This window comes from Tamandua tetradactyla, chromosome 8, assembly GCF_023851605.1.
Source record: "Tamandua tetradactyla isolate mTamTet1 chromosome 8, mTamTet1.pri, whole genome shotgun sequence".
Taxonomy (NCBI): Eukaryota; Metazoa; Chordata; class Mammalia; order Pilosa; family Myrmecophagidae; genus Tamandua; species Tamandua tetradactyla.
Genome location: NC_135334.1, coordinates 83,316,493 through 83,336,564, shown reverse-complemented (window position 1 = coordinate 83,336,564; position 20,072 = coordinate 83,316,493). Strand labels below are relative to the sequence as shown.

Genomic DNA, 20,072 nt, shown 5'->3' with positions numbered 1-20,072 from the left:
GGTCAGTTTCATGTGTCAACTTGGCCAAGTGGTGGTACCTGTTTGTCTGGTTGGGCAAGTGCTGGCCTGTCTTTTGCAATGAGGACATTTTGTAGAATTAGATCATGATCACACCAGCTGCATCCACAGTTGATTCCATTTGTAATCAGCCAAGGGGAGTGTCTTCTACAATGAATGATGCTCAGTCTGATTACTGGAAGCCTTTTAAGGAGGATTCAGAAGAGACAGGCTCTCTTCCTGCTTCGGCCGGCAAGCCTTTCCTGTGGAGTTCATCCAGACCCTGCACTGGAATCATTGGCTTCACAGCCTGCCCTATGGATTTTGGACCCTGTGTTCCCACAGTCATGTGAGACACTTTTATAAATTTTATATTTGCTGTTGATTCTGTTTCTCTAGAGAACCCTAACTAATACAGTATGGTAGCCCATTAAAAACTCTGGGATCTCTCCTGTAACTACTTATTGAAGAGTGCTTTGAAAATTATTGCTTTTTTCTTTTTTGCTTTGTATATATGTTATATAATACAATTTAAAAAGTTAAAAATATATATATATAGGTAGGAGAAAAGAATTAAAGGGGAGGGAAGAGGACAGAAGAGAAATTCAAGAAGGAATTAAGAGATGCCCATTGCAACAAGAGGTAGAGGGATGAGCATTAGCCCCACAGCCTGCCTGTCTTTGCCATACTCAACTCTGAGCAGCTTGTCCCCTGTCTCTTGTTTAGATGGTCCTTACTGTTTGCAAGGAAGATCATGGGTCCAGTTCTAGGACATCACAGGGGATCACTGATGCACCCTTTTTTACTATCTAATGCCAGTCTTATTCTGGCTGTTTTCTTTCCCACAGCTGGAGAGGCAAGGGACCTTCCTTGTAGAATTTGAGGTTCCCTTTGTCGCACGTCCAAAGCTGCCAGCCCAGTAACAGAATGTGGGCCTGGAGGAAGATGTCATTCAGTTCTCACCTTCCTTGGAATACTCATTGCAACCTGGGGACAAGGTGCTAGCACCCTGGGAGCCAGACCAATAGTGATATGGTGCTGGCACTGTTCTCTTGAGCTTGGAGACCAAGAGACCCTTAGAGAGGTAGGGAAGCTGCTCTTACCTACCAGTTTCCATGACAAGCAAGGCCTTAGGCGAGAGCAAAGGATATCTCTGCTACTTAGGGGTCTTAGAAGTATTTTTTAAAAAATCCTTATCCCCTCACTTGTAGTTTAATCCTGGGGGTGGCAACAGATATAAATCATATTTATCGGGTTTTTAAATATTTTTTTTAATCAAGGCAAAATGGCCTGAAACTACCATGTGCAGTTTGTTAACTAAACCCTGGTGTGGTGGGGTTATTGTGGGGTCAAACCAGTACTTGTGATTCGCCCCCACCAGGCCTTCCCATTTGTATCATTGTAACTCATAGAGAATGACAGAAGGAGGCTACTGCTTACCTTTTCACACCTCAGGATGCGTTTTGGGTTTGACATGAAAAAATGGGCCCTTCTGGGTCATCTTACAGAACAGGAGATAGGGAGGCTCACTCAAGTCCACTGAAAAGTGGTGGGAAAATGTGGAGCAGGTGAGGGGAACATTCCTGAGACTTTTCCCAGGAGATCGTGCATGATGAGCCTAGCATAGCAAAGAGAGGGGGCTGCTCAGAGTCTGCCTCTGGGGATGTGAGAACCATTATCCCCACAATAAAGAAGAGGTAATTATAAGAAGACTATTGCCCTTTTCTGTTCTGTAGCATCGAAGGATAAAGAAATCACTGTTAACTTTTGGAATGGCAAGACAGCAAAAGTGCCTCTAGGTGGGATCAGGTGGGTGCCACCAGCTGTCTGGAAGAAGGCTGTGGAGAGACTGCATAGGCCTTTCACTAGGGAGAACTCCAATCCCCTCCTCTGGGCCCTTTGCTGCTGTCTGCTGGAGCCAGTCACCATATGTGTCACCAACAGGCTTCAGGCACTGCATTTCTGTGCCCTCCCTGTCATTCCCACGCCTGCTGCCAGCTGCTGTGCCAGGGCTGCCTCTGCTGCTGCCCCTTGGCTGAAACCACCTGGTGACCTTTAACCAGGACCTCTGAGATCCCAGCCAGAGAGTGTACAGAGACAGAGCTAAAGCCCACAATACAGATTTTGCCCTCACAGGGTCCAAGAGGAGAAAGTGGCAGTGCTTGCACCCATGACGGTCTCTTCCTCCTCCTCCTCCTCCTCCTCCTCCTCCTCTTCTGAAGAAGAGAATTTGGAGAATGATCTGGAGATGGGCCTTCCCGGAAGACCAGTGAACAGCACTGTTAATATAGACCCAGTCTTCCTTGAGAAATCGTGAAGGCAAAGTGGCCTCTGCCAGGCTGAATGGAAGTATTGTAGGAGAAACGACCCTGAATTGCTGCATCTTAGGAAGCCAGGTATGTCAGTGGTGTAGGGTTCCCTTCTAAGACAGGGTCTAAGACCCCTGCTTCCTTCCCTTTCATGTATCTCTTAGGAACCTGATACAGGTTTCCATCATGTGGGAATTGGAAGTCACAGGAGTGTTGTCATGTTGAAGGGGTGGCTGTAATAGGAGGAAAATACTAGGATTCTATTTAAGCAGTATAGCCCAACAAGGGAAGGGTGAGCTGATTTTGTGCTGTTTGCATCTCTATTTTACCCTTGTCTTTTCTTTTTTCACTAGGCTTTACTGATAGGACACTACCATTGTCGTTTGTTGCTTGCCTCCTTTTTTTTTTAAGAGGCTTGATTTTTCTCCAAATGGATAGTCACAATGCCTCCAGGTGTTGAAACCGGTGCTTACATGTTGATCATCAGGCCCCACTGTCCAGGTAGGCCCCTTTATGTTAAGAGTGGGAAGGACTGCATTATGCCACTTTTTCTCTCCAGCTAGTAGAGGGAAGCATGTTAATTGTCGTTGGCAATCCGTAGTCACCCCACACTTTTTTTTTTTTAATTTTTTAAATTTTATTTTTTTAAATACCAAAAAACACCAAACAAATGCAAACATTCCTACTTTGATGATTCCATTCTACATATATAATCAGTAATTCACAATATCAACACATAGTTGCATATTCATCATCATCCACACTTCTTTAAAGTACTTCGAGTTAAGAAAGGTACGTTATACCCCTGGTAGGTTTGAGTAGTAGCATGCCATTGATCTGCCTCCTGACCACTCTTAGCTAAATTCCTAAGTAGACCCAGAAAATTGGTGGCTGGATAAGCCAAGCCCTAGACTAGACAGACTAGGCCACTGATTTTAAAGTTCAGGGAAGGAATACCTGGGGCAGAAATACAGTAAGGGTTAAGAAATTCCACCGGCTAAGGATATATGAATCTCTAGACACTGCCTACATTGGGATCCCACTGTAGGCCCCTGTTTGAAGCTATTGCCTTATTTCCAGAACAGCTGCTCACCATCAAGGACCTCTCAGCCTATGATGAGTTCAATCTTGCCCCAGGGGTAAGGACTTGATCAGTCTTCAGTTTCTGAAAGCACCGAAATAGATTCTACAGTGGGAAACTTTCTTGGGTGACTCTTTTGGAGCCCTGAGCGTTGGGATAGATAGGGATGGATATCCATCTGCTGCTGTTGTGTTTTATAGAAGGGTTCCAGGGCTTCCTGGTTTTCTAGGTGTGAGATCTTTCCTCAAGTTCTGATGGGGAGATAACCAGGATAAGAATCCAGCTATGACCACCTGAATTCTTGGGTTCCTTTCAAAGAGGAAACTTTGTATGGACAATTTAAAAGAGTTTTTCAGGCTTCTGTAAAATGGATCATTCTGATATTCTGAGGCCTTCCCAGAAATTCCTACAAAAAGCTGATTGTATGAGATCTACTCTCCCATAATGTGATGATATAAAGAAAATGGTGTCAAAGCCTAGAGTTTTCATGCTAAATTCCCCCATGGCTTCTACTGCCTCCTGCTTCAACACAACCTGGAGAAAGAAAAGCTGTACCTACCCTGGAGTTTTTAGAGAGCAACTGAAACAGCACGAAGTCCAACATCAGAGAGAAGAACAACAGTGGGTAACCAGAGAGGCATGCCCCAGGTACCACTTCTTCCCAGTGGCTACCAAACCTGTGTTCCCCCTGCTGTGGCTTGCTCTGAAACAACTCCCCAGACTAGATCCAAACCCAAATAAGTCCAAATAAATTTTCCCTGGCCGTATTCCCATTGCCTGGTCACTTCAAGGCATTTTCTCCTCATTACTATATTCAGACAGATCCACTGCTAAGTCCCATTCCCCCTCACCCCAAAAAACGAAACAAAACACAACTTCTCAGCAAGTTAACTGGCTATAAAAAAAGAGAAATAGATTACCTTCAGGTACTTTGCCTGGCTTGAGGTACTGAATTTATGCTTCAGGCAAAAATTAATTCCTGCAGCTACACTATGAACATTGATGGACCTACTCTCTGTCCCAATACCATGCCCTTTGCCTCAGAGCATGCCTAAGAAGCCGGGTGTGGAGGAAGGGACCAGGCCTAGTCCTCTTGCTACAGCTGACTAGTGAAGATGAAGCATATAAAACCATATCCTGGCCAGGGCTGTTAACAATGGCAAACACCAGCACTTTTCTTTTCTCCTCTTCAGATATTGTATCCTTTTAAGGAAATATGCTGCCTGACTTCTCTGAAATATACTTGATAGCCATCAAGTACTGATGTGTGGCAAGCAGTCTGGAGCTCTGCCTCTTGGCAAGTTGTCTCCTATTGCTTTTGCTTCCTCTGCCTTACCTTTCCTAACTTTCAGTTACAGGGAGTGAGAGATTACTCTTTGATCCTAACAATCCTAGAAGCGAGTGGTCATATTGTTCTCTTCTCTTCCTTATGAAACAGGATACAAACTGCAGTTTTGAAGATTAAGGAGCAAATGGAGTTATTTTATTTTGTAATGCAATTTTGAGATATATTCACATATAATCACCAAGGTGTACGGTGGTTCAAATATCATATAGTTGTGCATTCATCACAATTTTTGAACATTTCATTACTCCAAAAAAATACATATAAGAATAAAAATTAAAAAGAACACCCAAAACATCCCATACCCTTTTTCCCCATCCCATTATTACTTGTTGTCATTTTTTTTACTCATCTGTCCATACACTGGATAAAGGGAGTGTCTGTCACAAGGTTTTTAAAATCACATGGTCACACTATAAAAGCTATATAGTTATACAATCATCTTCAAGAATCAAGGCTACTGGATTACAGTTCAACAGTTTCAGGTATTGCCTTCTAACTATTCTAGTACATTAGAAACTAAAAAGTGATATCTAAATAATGCACAAAATAACCTCCAGAATGGCCTCTTGACTCTATTTGAAATCTCTCAGTCAATAAAACTGTTTAATTTCTCTTCCCCCTTTTGATCAAGAAAGCTTTCTCAGTCCCATGATGCAGGGTCCAGGTCCATTCCTGGGAATCATGTCACAGACTGCCAGGGAGATTTACACCCCTGGAAACCATGTACCACATAGGAGGAAGGGCAATGAATTTACCTGCCAAGTTAGCTTTGAGAGAGAGGCCACAGCTGAGAAACAGGAGTTTCTCTGGGGGTGACTCTTAGATGTAATTATAAGTAGGCTTAGCTTCTCCTTTGCACGAGTAAATTTCATACGGGCAAGCCCCAAGATCGAGGGCTCAGCCTATTAAATTGGTAGTCTCCAATGCTTGTGAGAATATCAGGAATTCCCCAGATGAGGAAGTTTAATATTTCCACATTTTTTCCCAGTACCTCAAGGGGGCTTTGCAAATACTTTTTTATTCTCTGCTCAAATTGGTCTGGGATGTATCAGGGTATTACATTAACCTGTATAAACCAACAAGACCTCACTTCCTATTCAAGATTCCATGTAATTACGGTGTTCAGATAAACTGACCAGACAAGTTAGAGTGCTACAGAAAATACAAATTTTGCAGATGGAGTTCTTTTAAAGTATTCTTTACTCTTTAGATTGTTCTCCTACACCTCAGGAAGCCACATTTCCCATTATTTTTGTTTTGCTTCATTCAGCTTATTAGAACTTGTTTTTCATCAGTTTCCCAACATTTTTTTGTCATCAATATGACAAACTCCTTCAGTTGTGGTGGTGACCTTTGCTTCTCCACTGGCTGTTTGGAAAACATGTCTGATACCTTCTTCCACCCAATTCCAATTCTGAGCATCAAGTAATAACCTCTCCCAAAAATGTAATGGCCAGAAATGATAAACTTTATTTCTATTTAGAAACTAAAAAACAGTGCTTAGGAGCTTACAGATTCTTAAGTGGTTCAGCAATCCTTCACCCAGAACTACTGAAGTCATCAAGCTACCCCCCATCAAAAGGATAGCACAGTCAACATAACTGATAACTTTTGGATTTAGGAACAGGATGTTGCAACATATCTGGAAAGAAAAGAAGGATAACAGACAACAAAAACTGTAGCAGCAGGGAATACCAGGGAATTTGGCCAGGAGGGAATCAAGGTGATGATGCCACTGCAGATGCTTCCAGAGGAACCGGAACACAGAAAATGGAGTGAGGGTGCTGAGACCCAGCCAGAGGGACAAGACTTATCCTTAGACCAAAAGCCCTGAGGACCTAGGTAAAGCAGAATGGTGGGAAGGGCTTCTTTAGGTGGTTCTTAAGACCTTTTGAATCATACCTCCTTTGAGAATAATAAAATCCATGGCTCCTCTTCCCAGGAAAATGTACACACGTACAATTTTCCATACAATTTCAGAAGGTTTACAGAACCCAAAGTTCAGGTCCCTTTTAATGACCCTCAACCTCCACGGTGACGGGCACGGGTCTGTTTTACTAGTACCTACGTACATGGGAGTCGTGTTTTTACTGGGAATACAAATACGGCTCTACTTAAAACCTCGTTTTCATCATATAAAATAGTGGCATTCTTCCTGAGGAAAGATTTGTTACATTCAAGATGAGATAAATCACCAGGCAATCAAACTGGGAGATGGAGCAATACTACTGGTACGATAACTTAAAAAAGTTTGAGACACTATGATGCCTTTTTAAAATCAGTGAATTCTGAGTATGAAAAATACAGTCACAGCATAAGACTCTCAGGACCTTTTTGAAAAAGCTCTTACAGGAAGCTAAAGACTAGTGATGGAGTTAGAGTGGCTGATAAGGCCTTCAACAGGAGGTAGAGCACTGGTCACAGGTGATAGTTGAATAAGCAGCAGCATCTTCACCCCATGAAGTTTTCCCTGTAGATGAGCTTCAGGAAGGCACTTCTGTGTTAAGAGGCACAGGGATATGGCAGCTCTGTTTCAGGGCTCCCTGCTAAAGGGCTCCCCACCAGAGGGCTAGTGAGATGTGATTGGGCAGAGGTCTGCCTGCTTTTGGCAAATGTGTCCACATTCTTGGCTGTCGTTTCATAAAGCCTATAGTTGTACATGACCTACATTTTATTTCACTGCTTACTACCAATAAAATATGAATTCTCTTCATTTCTGAATCTCTCCCTTTATTATCATAATTAACTTTCATTTGGAAAGTAAGCACTAAAAACCACTCATTATCATTACATTATTACTTTCAGTCAAAAGGAGACTGGAGGGTAGGGTAGGGGGGTGGCGACGATGACTTCCACCTTACACTCTCAAGTTAAAATAGGCACTGAAAGAGATCAACTCGAATTCCCAGGAAAGCTGAACCTCTACCATCAGCACTAAAAGCAATATCACTGTGCAAATACTGAATTATATGAAGACTCTTATCTCCTTGCTACTTATGAAAAGGTGATGTGAGGTCCAAGTAAAGGTCGACATCATACAGAGAAGACCAAGTCTACGCTTTGTCCTGAGTCAACTGCTACCACATGAGTCCTCTTGGTTAAGTCATTTGAACCCACAGTGACTGAATAGGTCCCTGGATATACTTCTATGTAGAGGTCCTTAGAGATGTTCTCAGCCTGTAACAAAAAGAACATGTTAGCAGTTTAGAGATTTTATATCCTAATGTCATCATGGCACCTTCATAAGGCTGTCTTTATGTGCCAGAGATGAACTGAAACATTAATGTGGGAGAGAAAGAAGTGCTGCTTTCAAGGCTCAACTTGGCCACATAACAGCACTATCATTTAAGTAAGTCTCAGCCTTTAATCCTTTTTCTTATTTTAAGAACTGTAATAATACCTACCTCACAGATAAGCATGTATGTGAAAGCACTTTGTGAATACTCAAGTGTTGTAGGAAGATGAAAAGATAAGAACATTCAATGTAGACTAAAAAGATAAGAATTAAGGAAAAAGGCTAATGACTGGTTTGGGGGATCAAAAGTTGACAGTGGCACTTGTCAGCAAAGATTAGCAATAATGATAAAGTACACTGGAATAATGAGAACCATTCTTTTTAACTGTTTTGCTACATTCCCTCTTCTAAAGATGAGAACACTCAGAGTAGATTCCATTCTGTCACTGAAGCAGAAAATTAGCTGGCTGGCAAAAGCCCTTCCTTGGAGGATTTGTTCTCTTATAGTCAAAACACTAGAAGCTGGAGTTAAAGGAAACATTTATGTTGAGAGCTATAGTGCACATGAACCATCCTCCAAGGATAGACTTCTTGCATGGCTGGGAAGCAGGTCATAGCAGATATACAGGTAGTTCAAATGGGAAACGGCAAAGTCACAAAGCAGAAAAGAGCCTGTAATGAAGAACCAGAGAGACAGCTGGAATGCCACTATATGCTTACTCAATGCTGGAAAGGATCCACAGAATTTGTTATTTTTATCACCAGACCCAGAGGGTGAAAAACAAACTATTGGCCAGCAAATTCCACTAGGAGGAATAAATGATAATATTCATACTTGTATGAAATTTCCACCATTCCCTGCCATCCTGCCCCAATGAAGATAGATCTGAAGTCATTTTTTTCCCAAAATTGCTTTATTTTGTATTTTTTCATGCCCAATTACTGCAAACTGGAGGTCTATCCTCATTTAACTGATGTGAACATACATAATGCCACATTATTGGCTAATTATAAACTAAATAGAGGTAGGTGTTTCAGAAAATATGACTATTTCAGAATTGCAGAAAGCCAAGAATGCATCATTTATTTGCACAAAAGGAAACATCTGTGATAGGTTAGCATCTTTTATTTCAACACTGGGACATCAAGATTAGCATTACCAAAATCAGCAAGTGTTGGAGGCATCTACGTCTGTATTTGTACTAGAAGCAGAATACTCTTGGTTGCTACTAATCCTAGTATATTCTGAATCATGGTTAGTAGCAAATTGTATACAAACAAAAACTATTGCAGCAACATGAGAAATTCCTTTTCTCAGAATTCCAGTCCTTCAAAGTTCCAAAAAATTCCCTGGGTTCATGTACGGAGTATGTTATCCTAAAATGAGAAACTCATCATTCTGTTTTTACAGAGCAACATTTGGAAAACGGGAGCAAATACCCTTACATTTTTGGAACCAGATCTAATCAAACATCTATGCTTCAGAATTTCAGCAATGCTTTTCACTTTTTAAGCATAAGGGTCAGTCCCTTCCTGCTGCTTGAACAGATGGTAGAATTCCAGAATGCAGTGCTAGCCCAGCTGAGCAAGAGGAAGGGGATGTGAATACTTCACATTCTTTCCAACCACAACTATGAGTTCAGGCACAAAAAGCATCCCTGAAGCTTCAAGTGAAGGATAGCAAGAAAACTTAATTTTATACTGAACCAAGATTTTCTGCACCCTCTCCAAGTATAAGACTATCCCAAACTTAAAAATACTACAGCTACAAGTGAACTAATTGATCCTCTTCCAATCAAGATGGCAGAATGAGATGCTTCAGGGTTCCATCCCCCCCACAGAAGCCTTCATCAACCAGAAAGAACTGGCAGAAATAGGAGCTTTCTTTCTCCTATTTCTCCAGAAAGGTTAAATTCTTGCAAAAACAGGGCAGAAAGGCCACTTAAAAGCAGTAGGATCTCCTATTATCCTGGCTGGTTCCTCCTTTACCCCTCATGGGCTCAACCTGGATTTGGCCCATGTTACCAGTGCAGCTCCCTGGTCCCAGTTTTGGAGTCAACAGAGTAACCCTTGTGTGTATACTGGGAGCATGTATGTCTGGCCCAATCTGTCTGGTGGCCTAAGACTACACCAGGATAGTTGTCACAGGCTTACCATACCAAAACCTTTCTTGTGTGTAGAAGGTGGCTCACAGAAGTCTTCTACAGAATGCTGGGGAGAGCAATCAAGTTATGACTGCCTGAGGCACAGGATGGTTGGCTATAGGATATACAGTAAGGTGCCTGGACCGTGAGGAAAGAGGAGACATTCATAACCATGTAAGCAGGGGAATTCCTACAGCATGCACACATAACTAAAACAACATGTATGTGCAGAAAGGATCAGGAAGGCACCTGTGCTTTGGTCTGGAGCGACTCTCCAACCTCATTGTATGGATAAACCCTGAAGGGGAGCACTAGCACAGGTCAATCTGCAAAGATGGGAAAAGTGTTTTTTTTTTCCTAGCTCGTTTTTCAAGGAAAACTGTCACTAGTTGGATAGAAGTTTAAGAAATAGACACCTCAAAGTCTAAATTCTGGCAATAACACCTTAAAATATCAAATGGGGGGTGCACGGGTAGTTCAGTGGTTAGGATGCCTGCCTTTCATGTGGGATACCCAGGTTCGATTCCCAGACCATGTACCCAGAAAACAAAAAAACACAAATGGTCCAGATGTCAACAAAGGGTTACAAAATAAATAGGAAGTAATGTCCCAGGCAAGGGAGAGATTAAAGCATCAGAAACCATTCATCAGGAGGCCTAAACCTGGGACATACCAGACAAAGACTTTATAAAAATGGGTAAATATAAATGCCAGTATTACTGTATTTTTGGTTTGTAACTCTACTTTTTACTCCCTACAGGATCTAAAAGACAAATGCATAAAATGTAATGATAAATTTTGGAATCACAATGTTTAAATTTGTCATTTGGAAAAAGACTAAAGGTGAGGGGACAGAGGGGTATAGGAATATAATTTGTGTATACCATTGTACTGGTTTGAAATTGTTATGTACCCCCAAAAAAGTCATGCTCTCTTAATCCTAATCCAATTTTGTAGGGCGGGCCTATTGTTTGGGTGAGACCTTTTGGTTGTATTATTTCCATGGAAATGGGACCCCAGCCCATTAGAAGTGGGTCTTAAATAGTCTACTGGCATTCTCTAAAGAGCCAACACAGAGAGCAGATGCCTAGACACAGACATGTGGATATGCCTGGAGAGCTACAATAGAAACCCACTGGAATCAGAAGCTGAAAGAAACGCAACCCAGGAGCAAAGGATGACCAAATGCCAGCCACGTGCCTTCTGAGCTGACAGAGAAACCCTGTGATCAGCATTTCTTGAGTGCCGGTATCCTCTTATTGATGCCTTAATTTGGACATTTTCAAGGCCTTAAAACTAAATTTGTAACCAATAAATTCCCTTTGGAAAAGCCAATCCATTTCTGATATATTGCATTCTAGCAGCTTTAGCAAACTGAAACACAACTAAGTTAGTCATGTTAATTTGAAAAGTTAATTTGAAAGCAATGTGATTGTTACAGATTTGGGACATTAAATTTAAGCCATAAGAAAATATTGGAGACTATGCAAGCTCATAGGGCCAGAGACTGGGGGTTAGTGCATAGTGATAAGATTTTTTATTTGGAGAAATAGGAAGGTTTTGATGGTGGAGGGTGGTGAAGGTACCACAACATCTTGAATCTGACTGATCCCACTGAATGGTATGCTTGGGAGGGGTTGGGATGGGAAAGTTTATGTTGTATGTATATTCCCACGATAAAAAAAATACCATGATCCTGGATGTCAGTAAAAATGGAGGAGAAAAGGATCAAAAGGACACTCTTGGGATATATGAAAAAACTGGAATATAGACTGTAAGCTTTATATCAATGTTAAATTTCTTGAACTGGATAACTGTACTTAAGGTGTTCAACTAAGTGAATATCCTTGAAATTTAAGAAATATATATGGCGGTATTTAGTGTCCAGGGATCATGATGTATACGATTTATATTCAGGTGTTCAGAATATGGATCAATAAATAGATTGATAGATGGATGGATGGCTAAAAAGTATGATATAGCAAGTGAAGCAACATTTTTATTAAAATTGGTGGATCTGGGTAATGGGAAGGGAGGTATGTTGTCATTCTCTATAAAGGGTTTTTATTATTTTTTGTAATTGCCCTACAAGTTTGTTAGTATTTCAAAATAAAAAGTTAAAAAACAAAACAAAACACATATCAATAAACTAGGCTTCCTGATAAAGGTAATTGCAATAGTGAAGCCCAGTACACTAGAAGTTCTGTACTCACAGGTTGGGAGGCCTCTAAGTCACACTCTGATGCTTGATAGATACCTCCAAGACCAAAGGATGTGTCTTTTCTCTGAAGAGACAAGTAGAAACATTAATAGTACTGGAGTTAAGACTCCTGGATTGTAAAGAGAAAGTTTCTCCTGCGTTATTAGGAACTAACAATTGTTCTATCAGCTTTTTCTAAGTATCACCTAAATTATTAAGGCTCTTTTTTAGTGAATTCTGAGAGCTATTTTCAATCAGATGTTTATTATAATTACTTTTTATCCTTATATGGATAAAAAGTCAGATCTTGGATTAAATCTTCTATTTACTGACCCCTTTAGGGTCAGATGCTTTTCTTTTTTTTTTTTAACATAGGCAGGCACTGGGAAACAAACCCGAGTCCTCTGGCATGGCAGGCAAGCATTCTTGTGTGCTGAGCCACTGTGGCCCAGGGTCAGATGCTTTTGAGAGAGCCCTAGGCCAGGCCAGAATAATGAACCTGGACTCAGGCTCTGAGATTGTTCCTCAAAAATCCTTGTAGCCTAATAAAAACTTGGCTGATCTTTGACCCATTTCTGGGGAGGTAACATCATTTCCTATGATAGGAGTCTTTCTTGGAATTCAAGGTGGGCCCAGAACCACGGCTGATAGTTCATATGCTAATGGGATGGCAAGATGGGGCTAGCTACAACACAAAGATCAACCATGTGATAAAGGGGTTGGGGCTTTGAGCCACTTCACATTAGCCCAACATCCCCAACCTCTGGGGGGACGAGGGGGCTACAGATTGCATCCAACCACATGGGCACTGATTCTATTTATCATTCATGGCTAGGTAATGAAACCTCGTGTAACTTGGGACACTCTTTTGGCTTCTTATTTATATCCTTTTATTGTAATAAAACTACAATCAAGAGTACAGCACTTTTAGTGAGTTGTCCTATCCAATTATCAAACCTGAGGGGATGGTGGAAACTCCCTAAATTTGCAGTCAATAGGTCAGAAGTAGAGGTGACCCCTTGCAACTGGAGCCTGAAGGGCCATTTTGTAGAGGATGCCCTTATCCTCAGGGTCTGGACTAACTCTGGGGAGTTAGAGTCAGAATTGAATTAAACTGAGTTACTGCAGTCTTTGCAGTTGCTGACTAAACTTTTGTACCTCACACAGTTGATGTCAGAAGTTACTGAAGTTGTGGAAGTTTTTAAAACTTCATTCTACATACACACACACACACTCACAGATACCAGAAACTATTCTTGTTGAATCAGTTCAACAGGCAGAATCTTTGGTTTTCTCCCAAATGACATGTAGTAGAAGAAAAAATAAGTTTATAGTAAAAAGCCTATACTTTTTATTATCTTTAGGAAAAGTATTTTGTTAAAGTAGAGATTCCTTCTTATACTTCCTTTTTAAAGGTTTCAAAAACATAATATTTATCACCTACCTTATGTAATTATTAAAAATTTCTTTCTTATCCTTAATTGTAGAAGATAACTGAAGCTCTTTTCTTTAATCCTGCCTAAGAATCCTGTGGCCCAGCATTGCAGGTTCAACTGAAGATCCTATGTAGCATCAATATTATATTTTGGATAAACTCCTATTTCATGTTCACTGTTGTTAGGTTCTCTAAGGCTGAAAGTCGGTATGTTTCTGTTGAGCACTGGGTTGCTAAGGCATATATGCAACCCATAATACCAAGTCCAGCAAGAGCTCCTTCACACAGGGTCTCACATCTTGGGAGGCTGAAGGCAGTGTCGGGTAGTTGAGGATACGTACCTGACCATTCCCTCTTTCTGGGCACAAGTGCAGCTCTGACTTCCCTCTGTGATAACGATAGACATGGGTTGCCCCTCCTTCCTCTGGCACAGATGAATAGTATTTCTAGAGAAGTAAAGTGAAAGTTGTTGAATAACCAAGAAATCTGGTCAAAAATTAAAAAAAAAACAACCTTGTGATACTTGGGTAAATTGTGGTTAAGGAGGGAGGCAAGATAGCAAAGGTAAATTACCTGTACTCTTGACAGGTTCTAAAATTACATAACAAACCTGAGTACATGTAAAGTGGCTGCAAGGAGGGAAACTGCACTGGCATTACTCTGCTGCCATCTGCTGCTTCTGTAGGGCAAGAACCTTGGCCAATTAAAGCTCGGCAGGACCAGGTTAAACAATTTTCATGTCTTTGCCCCAAAATCAAATACACATGCCCTTGCAACTTCTGTCATGACAAATTCTGATGCACAAAGTTCCATGTTTATTGTCTCAGTCAAGGACAAGGGAAGAGAGGGATGCACTCCTTGATATTTAGAAATAAAGCGGAAATGTAACATACACCGAACAGCTAGACAGTCCTTATCCCCATGCTCCCCATGTGAGGGAGTAGAGGGAGAGGTCTCCAATTTAAGGGAAATAAATCAAAGGATCAGAAGGCATTACATTTTTCTTGTCCACTTGCTTGCTCCCCCTAAAGTTAATCTTAGACTTGCCCTCAATTATGACTAATGATGAGGACATCACAAGCTTATTTGTTTTGAACAGTATAGGGACAGTGCCTAAGGCATGTGACATGCAGCCAGAAGAAGGCTAAATTGGGGAGGCACTTCAGAACACAGATCTAATCATGTATTTTACGGGATGCTTAAAAATAGTGAAGGCATACACAGAAGATGTTCCTAATTCTATCTCTAAAAAGCTAAGGGGTTGTGAGGTTCCATCCCATAAAGGAGACTTGAACTGAAGTACGATCTGAAAACCAAAATGAAAAACACAGATTTGCTACACCTCAAGCAAAAACAAATATTATTCCTTATACTGAACCATGAACCTAAATGCTTTTTAAAATTTTTTTTATTTTTTACATGGGCAGGCACCGGTAATCGAACCCGGGTCCTCTGGCATGGCAGGCAAGCATTCTTGCCGCTGAGCCACCGTGGCCCGCCCCCTAAATGCTTTTTATAAAGTTAATCATTTTAATGCCCGATGAATGCAGGTGGCTGAAGAGTAGTAGATTGGTGAACGATGGTGTATACTTATGAATGAAGGCTGTGCTGCTACAAGAAGGAAAGATGTTGTGAGGCATGCAAAGATGTGAATGAACATGTGAGACATTTGGTGAGAAAAAAGCCAGAAACAATAAAACAACAATGGTATGGTCACCTTTAGAAAATGCTTATAAGAAAAGAGGGGCCTAGATTGTAAGCTTTTAGAGCAGATACATTAAGTCTGGCGTGCTAATTATTATTTCTGGATTTTTTTAATTTATTAATTAAAAAAATAAACAAACAAAATAAAACAACATACATAATCAGTAATTCACAATATCATCACTTAGTTGCATATTCATCATTTCTTAGAACATTTGCATTAATTCAGAAAAAGAAATAAAAAGACAATAGAAAAAGAAATAAAAAGAACACAGGAAAGAAAAAAAAAAAAAAAGATTATACCTACCATACCCCTTACCCCTTGCTTTCATTGATCACTAGCATTTCAAACTAAATTTATTTTAACATTTGTTCCCCCTATTATTTATTTTTATTCCATATGTTCTACTCCTTTGTTGACAAGGTAGATAAAAGGAGCATCAGACACAAGGTTTTCATAATCACAGAGTCACATTGTGACAGCTGTATCATTATTCAATCATCCTCAAGAAACATGGCTACTGGAACACAGCTCTACATTTTCAGGCAGTCTCTCCATTACATCTTGAATAACAAGATGATATCTACTTGATGCATAAGAATAACCTCCAGGATAACCTCTCGACTCTGTTTGGAATCTCTCAGCCTTTGACACTTGGCCTCATTTCCCTCTTTCCCCTCTTGGTTGAGAAGGTTTTCTCAATCCCTTGGTGCTGAGTCTCCGTTCATTATTTCTGGATTTTGAGAGGCTATTTTATATGTATAACCTGATATTTAGAGATAAGAATGAAGCCGAACAGGTTGGGGTTAAAGTAATTCAGAGCATAGGGGAAGGAAGATAGTGTCTATATTTTAGAACCCCACGTACTCTTGGAGGCCAATGGAAGAAAGGTTTATTTGATCTGGAACAGAAATTTTTTGTAGTGTATAATCTAATTCAACCTATCTGTATAGCTCATTTGAACAACTGAAACACAGGAAGCACAGAATAAGAAAGAGGTTCTTTAATCCTATATAGATTATTGTAACGCCTAGAAACATCCTAGAGTATATTAAGCAGATAATCAAAAAGTATTGGCAAAGTCCCCTGAGGGATGGAGAAAGAATATGGAACTATTAAACCTTACCATCAGGGACTTCCCTGATACTGTGTCAAACTTTAGGGATACCCAAATCAATAGGTCATGCCCTCGATCATGAGGCTCACTCTTGTGAAGCTTACGTAGGTAGCGGAGAAGCTTAGACTACCTATAGGTATGCCTAGGAGTTACTTCTGGAGGACCTCTTTTGTTGCTTAGATGTGGCCTCAGTCTCTCCAAGCCCCCAACTCTGCAAGTGAAATCATTGCCCATCCTCCTACATGGGACATGACATCCAAGGGTGAAAGTCTCCCTGGTGACATGGGAGCTGACTGCCAGGGATGAATCCAGACCTGGCACTGTGGGATCAACAATTCCATCCTGACCAAAAGGGGGACAAGAAGTGTAATTAATAAAGTATCAGTGGCAGAGAGAGTTCAAATAAAGTTGAGAGGCTACTCTGGAGGTTGCTCTTACTCAAGCTTCATGTAGACCTTGCTACCTATCAAAAACTGCCAACCCCTGACCAGGATCATTCCAGCCAATCCTAAAGAACACCTAGGGCAATATATAAGATTCCACAAGGGTTCCAGGCACTAGAGTCACTTTCCAGAAACCTACAACCTCCAGATGGGTCCCTGGTCCAGATAATCCTGAAACCTAGCCCAGCCTCTCCAGAACATCAGATAGTTCCATCTCCATATTAGTGACTGACCCTCCCAAAAAATTTAGAACTGCCATAGCCCAAATAACCCCAAAGAGAGGTATGGAAAGATCAAAGGTGATGGTGGAATTATGCATAGAAGATAGGACTTAAATGAATATGAATGCTGAATCATTAAATTGATACCTCTTTTAGTCTCCAGTCTTTTAGAGCAGCTAGAAGTAAAAACCTAAAATTGTGAAATTGTAACCCATGCCAAAGTCTGAAATATGCTCTACAACTGATTGTGGTGCTGTGCTTTGAATTTTATAGCTTTTTTGTATATATGTTATTGTTCACCAAAAAAGAAGGAAAAAAAAGTCGACTGAGATGATAAAAATGTATTTAAGCCCTCTAGCCCCCTATGTTCTGGGATAGCTAGAAGGAAAAATATGAGAGGATCATATGGTAGCCCATGACAAACTATGGGATCTGTCCTGTAACCACTTGTTGAAGAGTGCTTTGAAAACTATTGCTTTTTTTTATTTCTTTGTTTTGTATATATGTTACACTATACAATAAAAAAAAGTTAAAAAAAATAAAGTTAATCTCTTTATAGTAGTGCTGAAGTTATAGATTTTTCTAAAACCACTTAAATTTTAAAACAAATTCTCTGAACTATATCTCATTGGCTGGTTTCCTGTTCTTGGAGTCACAGGGATTTTATAAAAGATGTAGAAAGAATAGAGATTTTTTTGTGATAGTGACAATGAAACCTAAAAATAGGACAGAAACAAGGTGTCCTCTTCCTTCTCTCCTATATAGTAGCTTCTTACCTCATTAGACAAAATATTAAGGCTGGGAGACCAGAGGCTGTTGTAATTCTTAGAAGATAAGGAGTAGCTTTGCTGCAGGTGACTTCCTTGAATGTTGCCTGACCTGCCTTCTCCATTATCCCTAAGTACTTAAAGATGACCTAAATGTATGGATTTGAAAAACCTTGAGAAGGGGGATGCTAAAATGTTTGCTCACCCATTTCAATGAATGGCACCAAAAATCTCACCTAAATCCTTCATGTTACAGTTCTGGACAATTTTTGGTGTTATCTCTCAGTGGAAACCATCAAGAAAGGAAACTGTTAAGGCTGAGAAGGACTTTAGACACCTTCATTTTACAATCTGATAGGGAAGGGAAGGCCTGGAGAGATTAAGTGGTCTAAGGTATTACAGCTAGTAAGCAGCAGGACATGTGTCTGATTTCTGGGAAGCTGTTCCTTTCATTCAGCCCTACTACTCTAGGATGAAGGCACTGTACCCTGTTTTCCATCTCTGTCACTAACAACTTGATATGGGCCCATAGAAACATACTTAAAAACTATGTTACCAGGGATTTGAAACAAACATAAGAGGTTAAGATCTAAGTCAGATTTTGTTTCAGTTTATGTTTGTTTCAATACATTTGGAGAAGAGAGGGGCTCAGTTCAGTTTAAAGTGATCTTCAAGACTTTTTTTTAAACTTCAGTTCAAAGTTAGAAAAGCACCACAAATACTGTATTTGGAGTTAATTCTTTTGGAATTAAGCAAATAAGCTATTTTCCTCACTAGACTGATAACTCAACAAGGGCAGAGAGCTTTTCTGCCTTATTCATTGTTGTATCCTCAACATCACCTACCAGACACTCAATAAATACTTGAATGAATTCTAACTTGGATTTACCACCTAGTTTAAATCCTTGGCTGATTACAATCTGCCCATGAAGGCTGTACAGAGAAGGGAAAAAGGTAGCTCATAGGTTCTCCCTAAATTCCAGAAAGATCCACATTGTGATCCATCAACCAATGGGTCAGGGTCATGGCTTCAGCATAATCCACTTACCCCGCACTGACTTGAAGTATAGTACATGAATTCAGCCATCGTCCTGAAGGAAGCACCAAGGGTTGGGTGTCTTTCTTCTCTCTGTTTGAATAAATTGCAAGTCACCGTGAGAATAGAGGTTTCCCAAAATGAATTCATTTTGGGAAAAGCCTCTGCAAACTGAGGTCACTTAAATAGGATATTATTGAAAAACGAATTCCAACTCTAAAAATATTCATAGACATGCAATTAACCCAGGACCTGAAAGATATGTTGCTGACCTTTCTTCTAATATCAGATGGTAGCATGTAAGAGTTTTTCAAGAAGAAACTAACCAGGCTTGAAAGTATCCTACACCTACCCAATAGACCGTGTGAAATGTAAAAATTTTCAAAGGGTTTTCCCATTCACTGTATCTCGCATCCAAGGCCGGATGCTTTCCAACTTCCGCCAAGATCGGGATCTATTAGGTGTTACAGTATGACGCACTCTGATCCTCAGACCACCACCGGTGAACGAATGAATGGACTGGTTCCCCAGCAGAAGCCCTCACCTCTTCTGGGAAAAGGAGCTGGGGGCCGGTTGCCGGCCGTCTTTCCTGGTCGGACCCCTCCCGGCTAAGGACCCTCTTGCTGCCTTTGGGAAGCTCCAGCGAGTGCCAATCCACCGCCCTCCTCTTGGCCCGCTCCAGCACTTCTTGACCCAGCCTAGCCGAACGCTGCAGGGTAAGTCGGTTCACCCCATTCAGCGCCGCGGCCGCCAGACAGTTCTCCATGTTTCCCTGGGCGGGTCCCGGGCGACCACCGCTGTCCGCTTTGCCCTCAACGCGCACTCCAATTGGCCCGGGGTCTGGGGCGTGGCTGTGCACGCCGACTCTCTCACTTCCGACTTTCCCTCTCCTCCTCTTGGGAGGGGACCCCTCACCCAGCACTCTTCTCGGGGCGCATGCGCTCAGCGCTCTTTCCGAGACGTGGGCTGGGCTAGGGGCTCCTGGCGTCAGCGCATCAGGCCGACGGCGATGGCGGGGCGGGGCGAGGCGGAGG

At 41.1% G+C, this 20,072-nt stretch overlaps 2 protein-coding genes across 2 annotated transcripts in view; one reads left to right on the top strand and one right to left on the bottom strand.

The window, feature by feature from the left end:
• The window catches only part of C8H11orf16 (chromosome 8 C11orf16 homolog), a 23,254-nt gene extending 11,771 nt beyond the window's left edge, over positions 1–11,483 (top strand). Inside the window, 6 exon segments of the mRNA XM_077113941.1 lie at positions 846–1,081; positions 1,162–1,163; positions 1,734–1,943; positions 1,946–2,138; positions 2,140–2,807; positions 10,875–11,483. Coding sequence (XP_076970056.1) covers positions 846–1,081; positions 1,162–1,163; positions 1,734–1,943; positions 1,946–2,138; positions 2,140–2,410 — 912 coding nt within the window. The 3' untranslated portion in view covers positions 2,411–2,807; positions 10,875–11,483.
• Positions 6,186–20,072, bottom strand: AKIP1 (A-kinase interacting protein 1). The gene is made up of 5 exons (XM_077113940.1): positions 19,583–20,072; positions 19,051–19,131; positions 14,091–14,195; positions 12,328–12,399; positions 6,186–7,912 (listed from the first exon to the last, which is right to left on the bottom strand). The coding sequence occupies exons 1-5, from the start codon at positions 19,802–19,804 to the stop codon at positions 7,769–7,771; spliced, it is 624 nt and encodes a 207-aa protein (XP_076970055.1). The 5' UTR covers positions 19,805–20,072; the 3' UTR covers positions 6,186–7,768.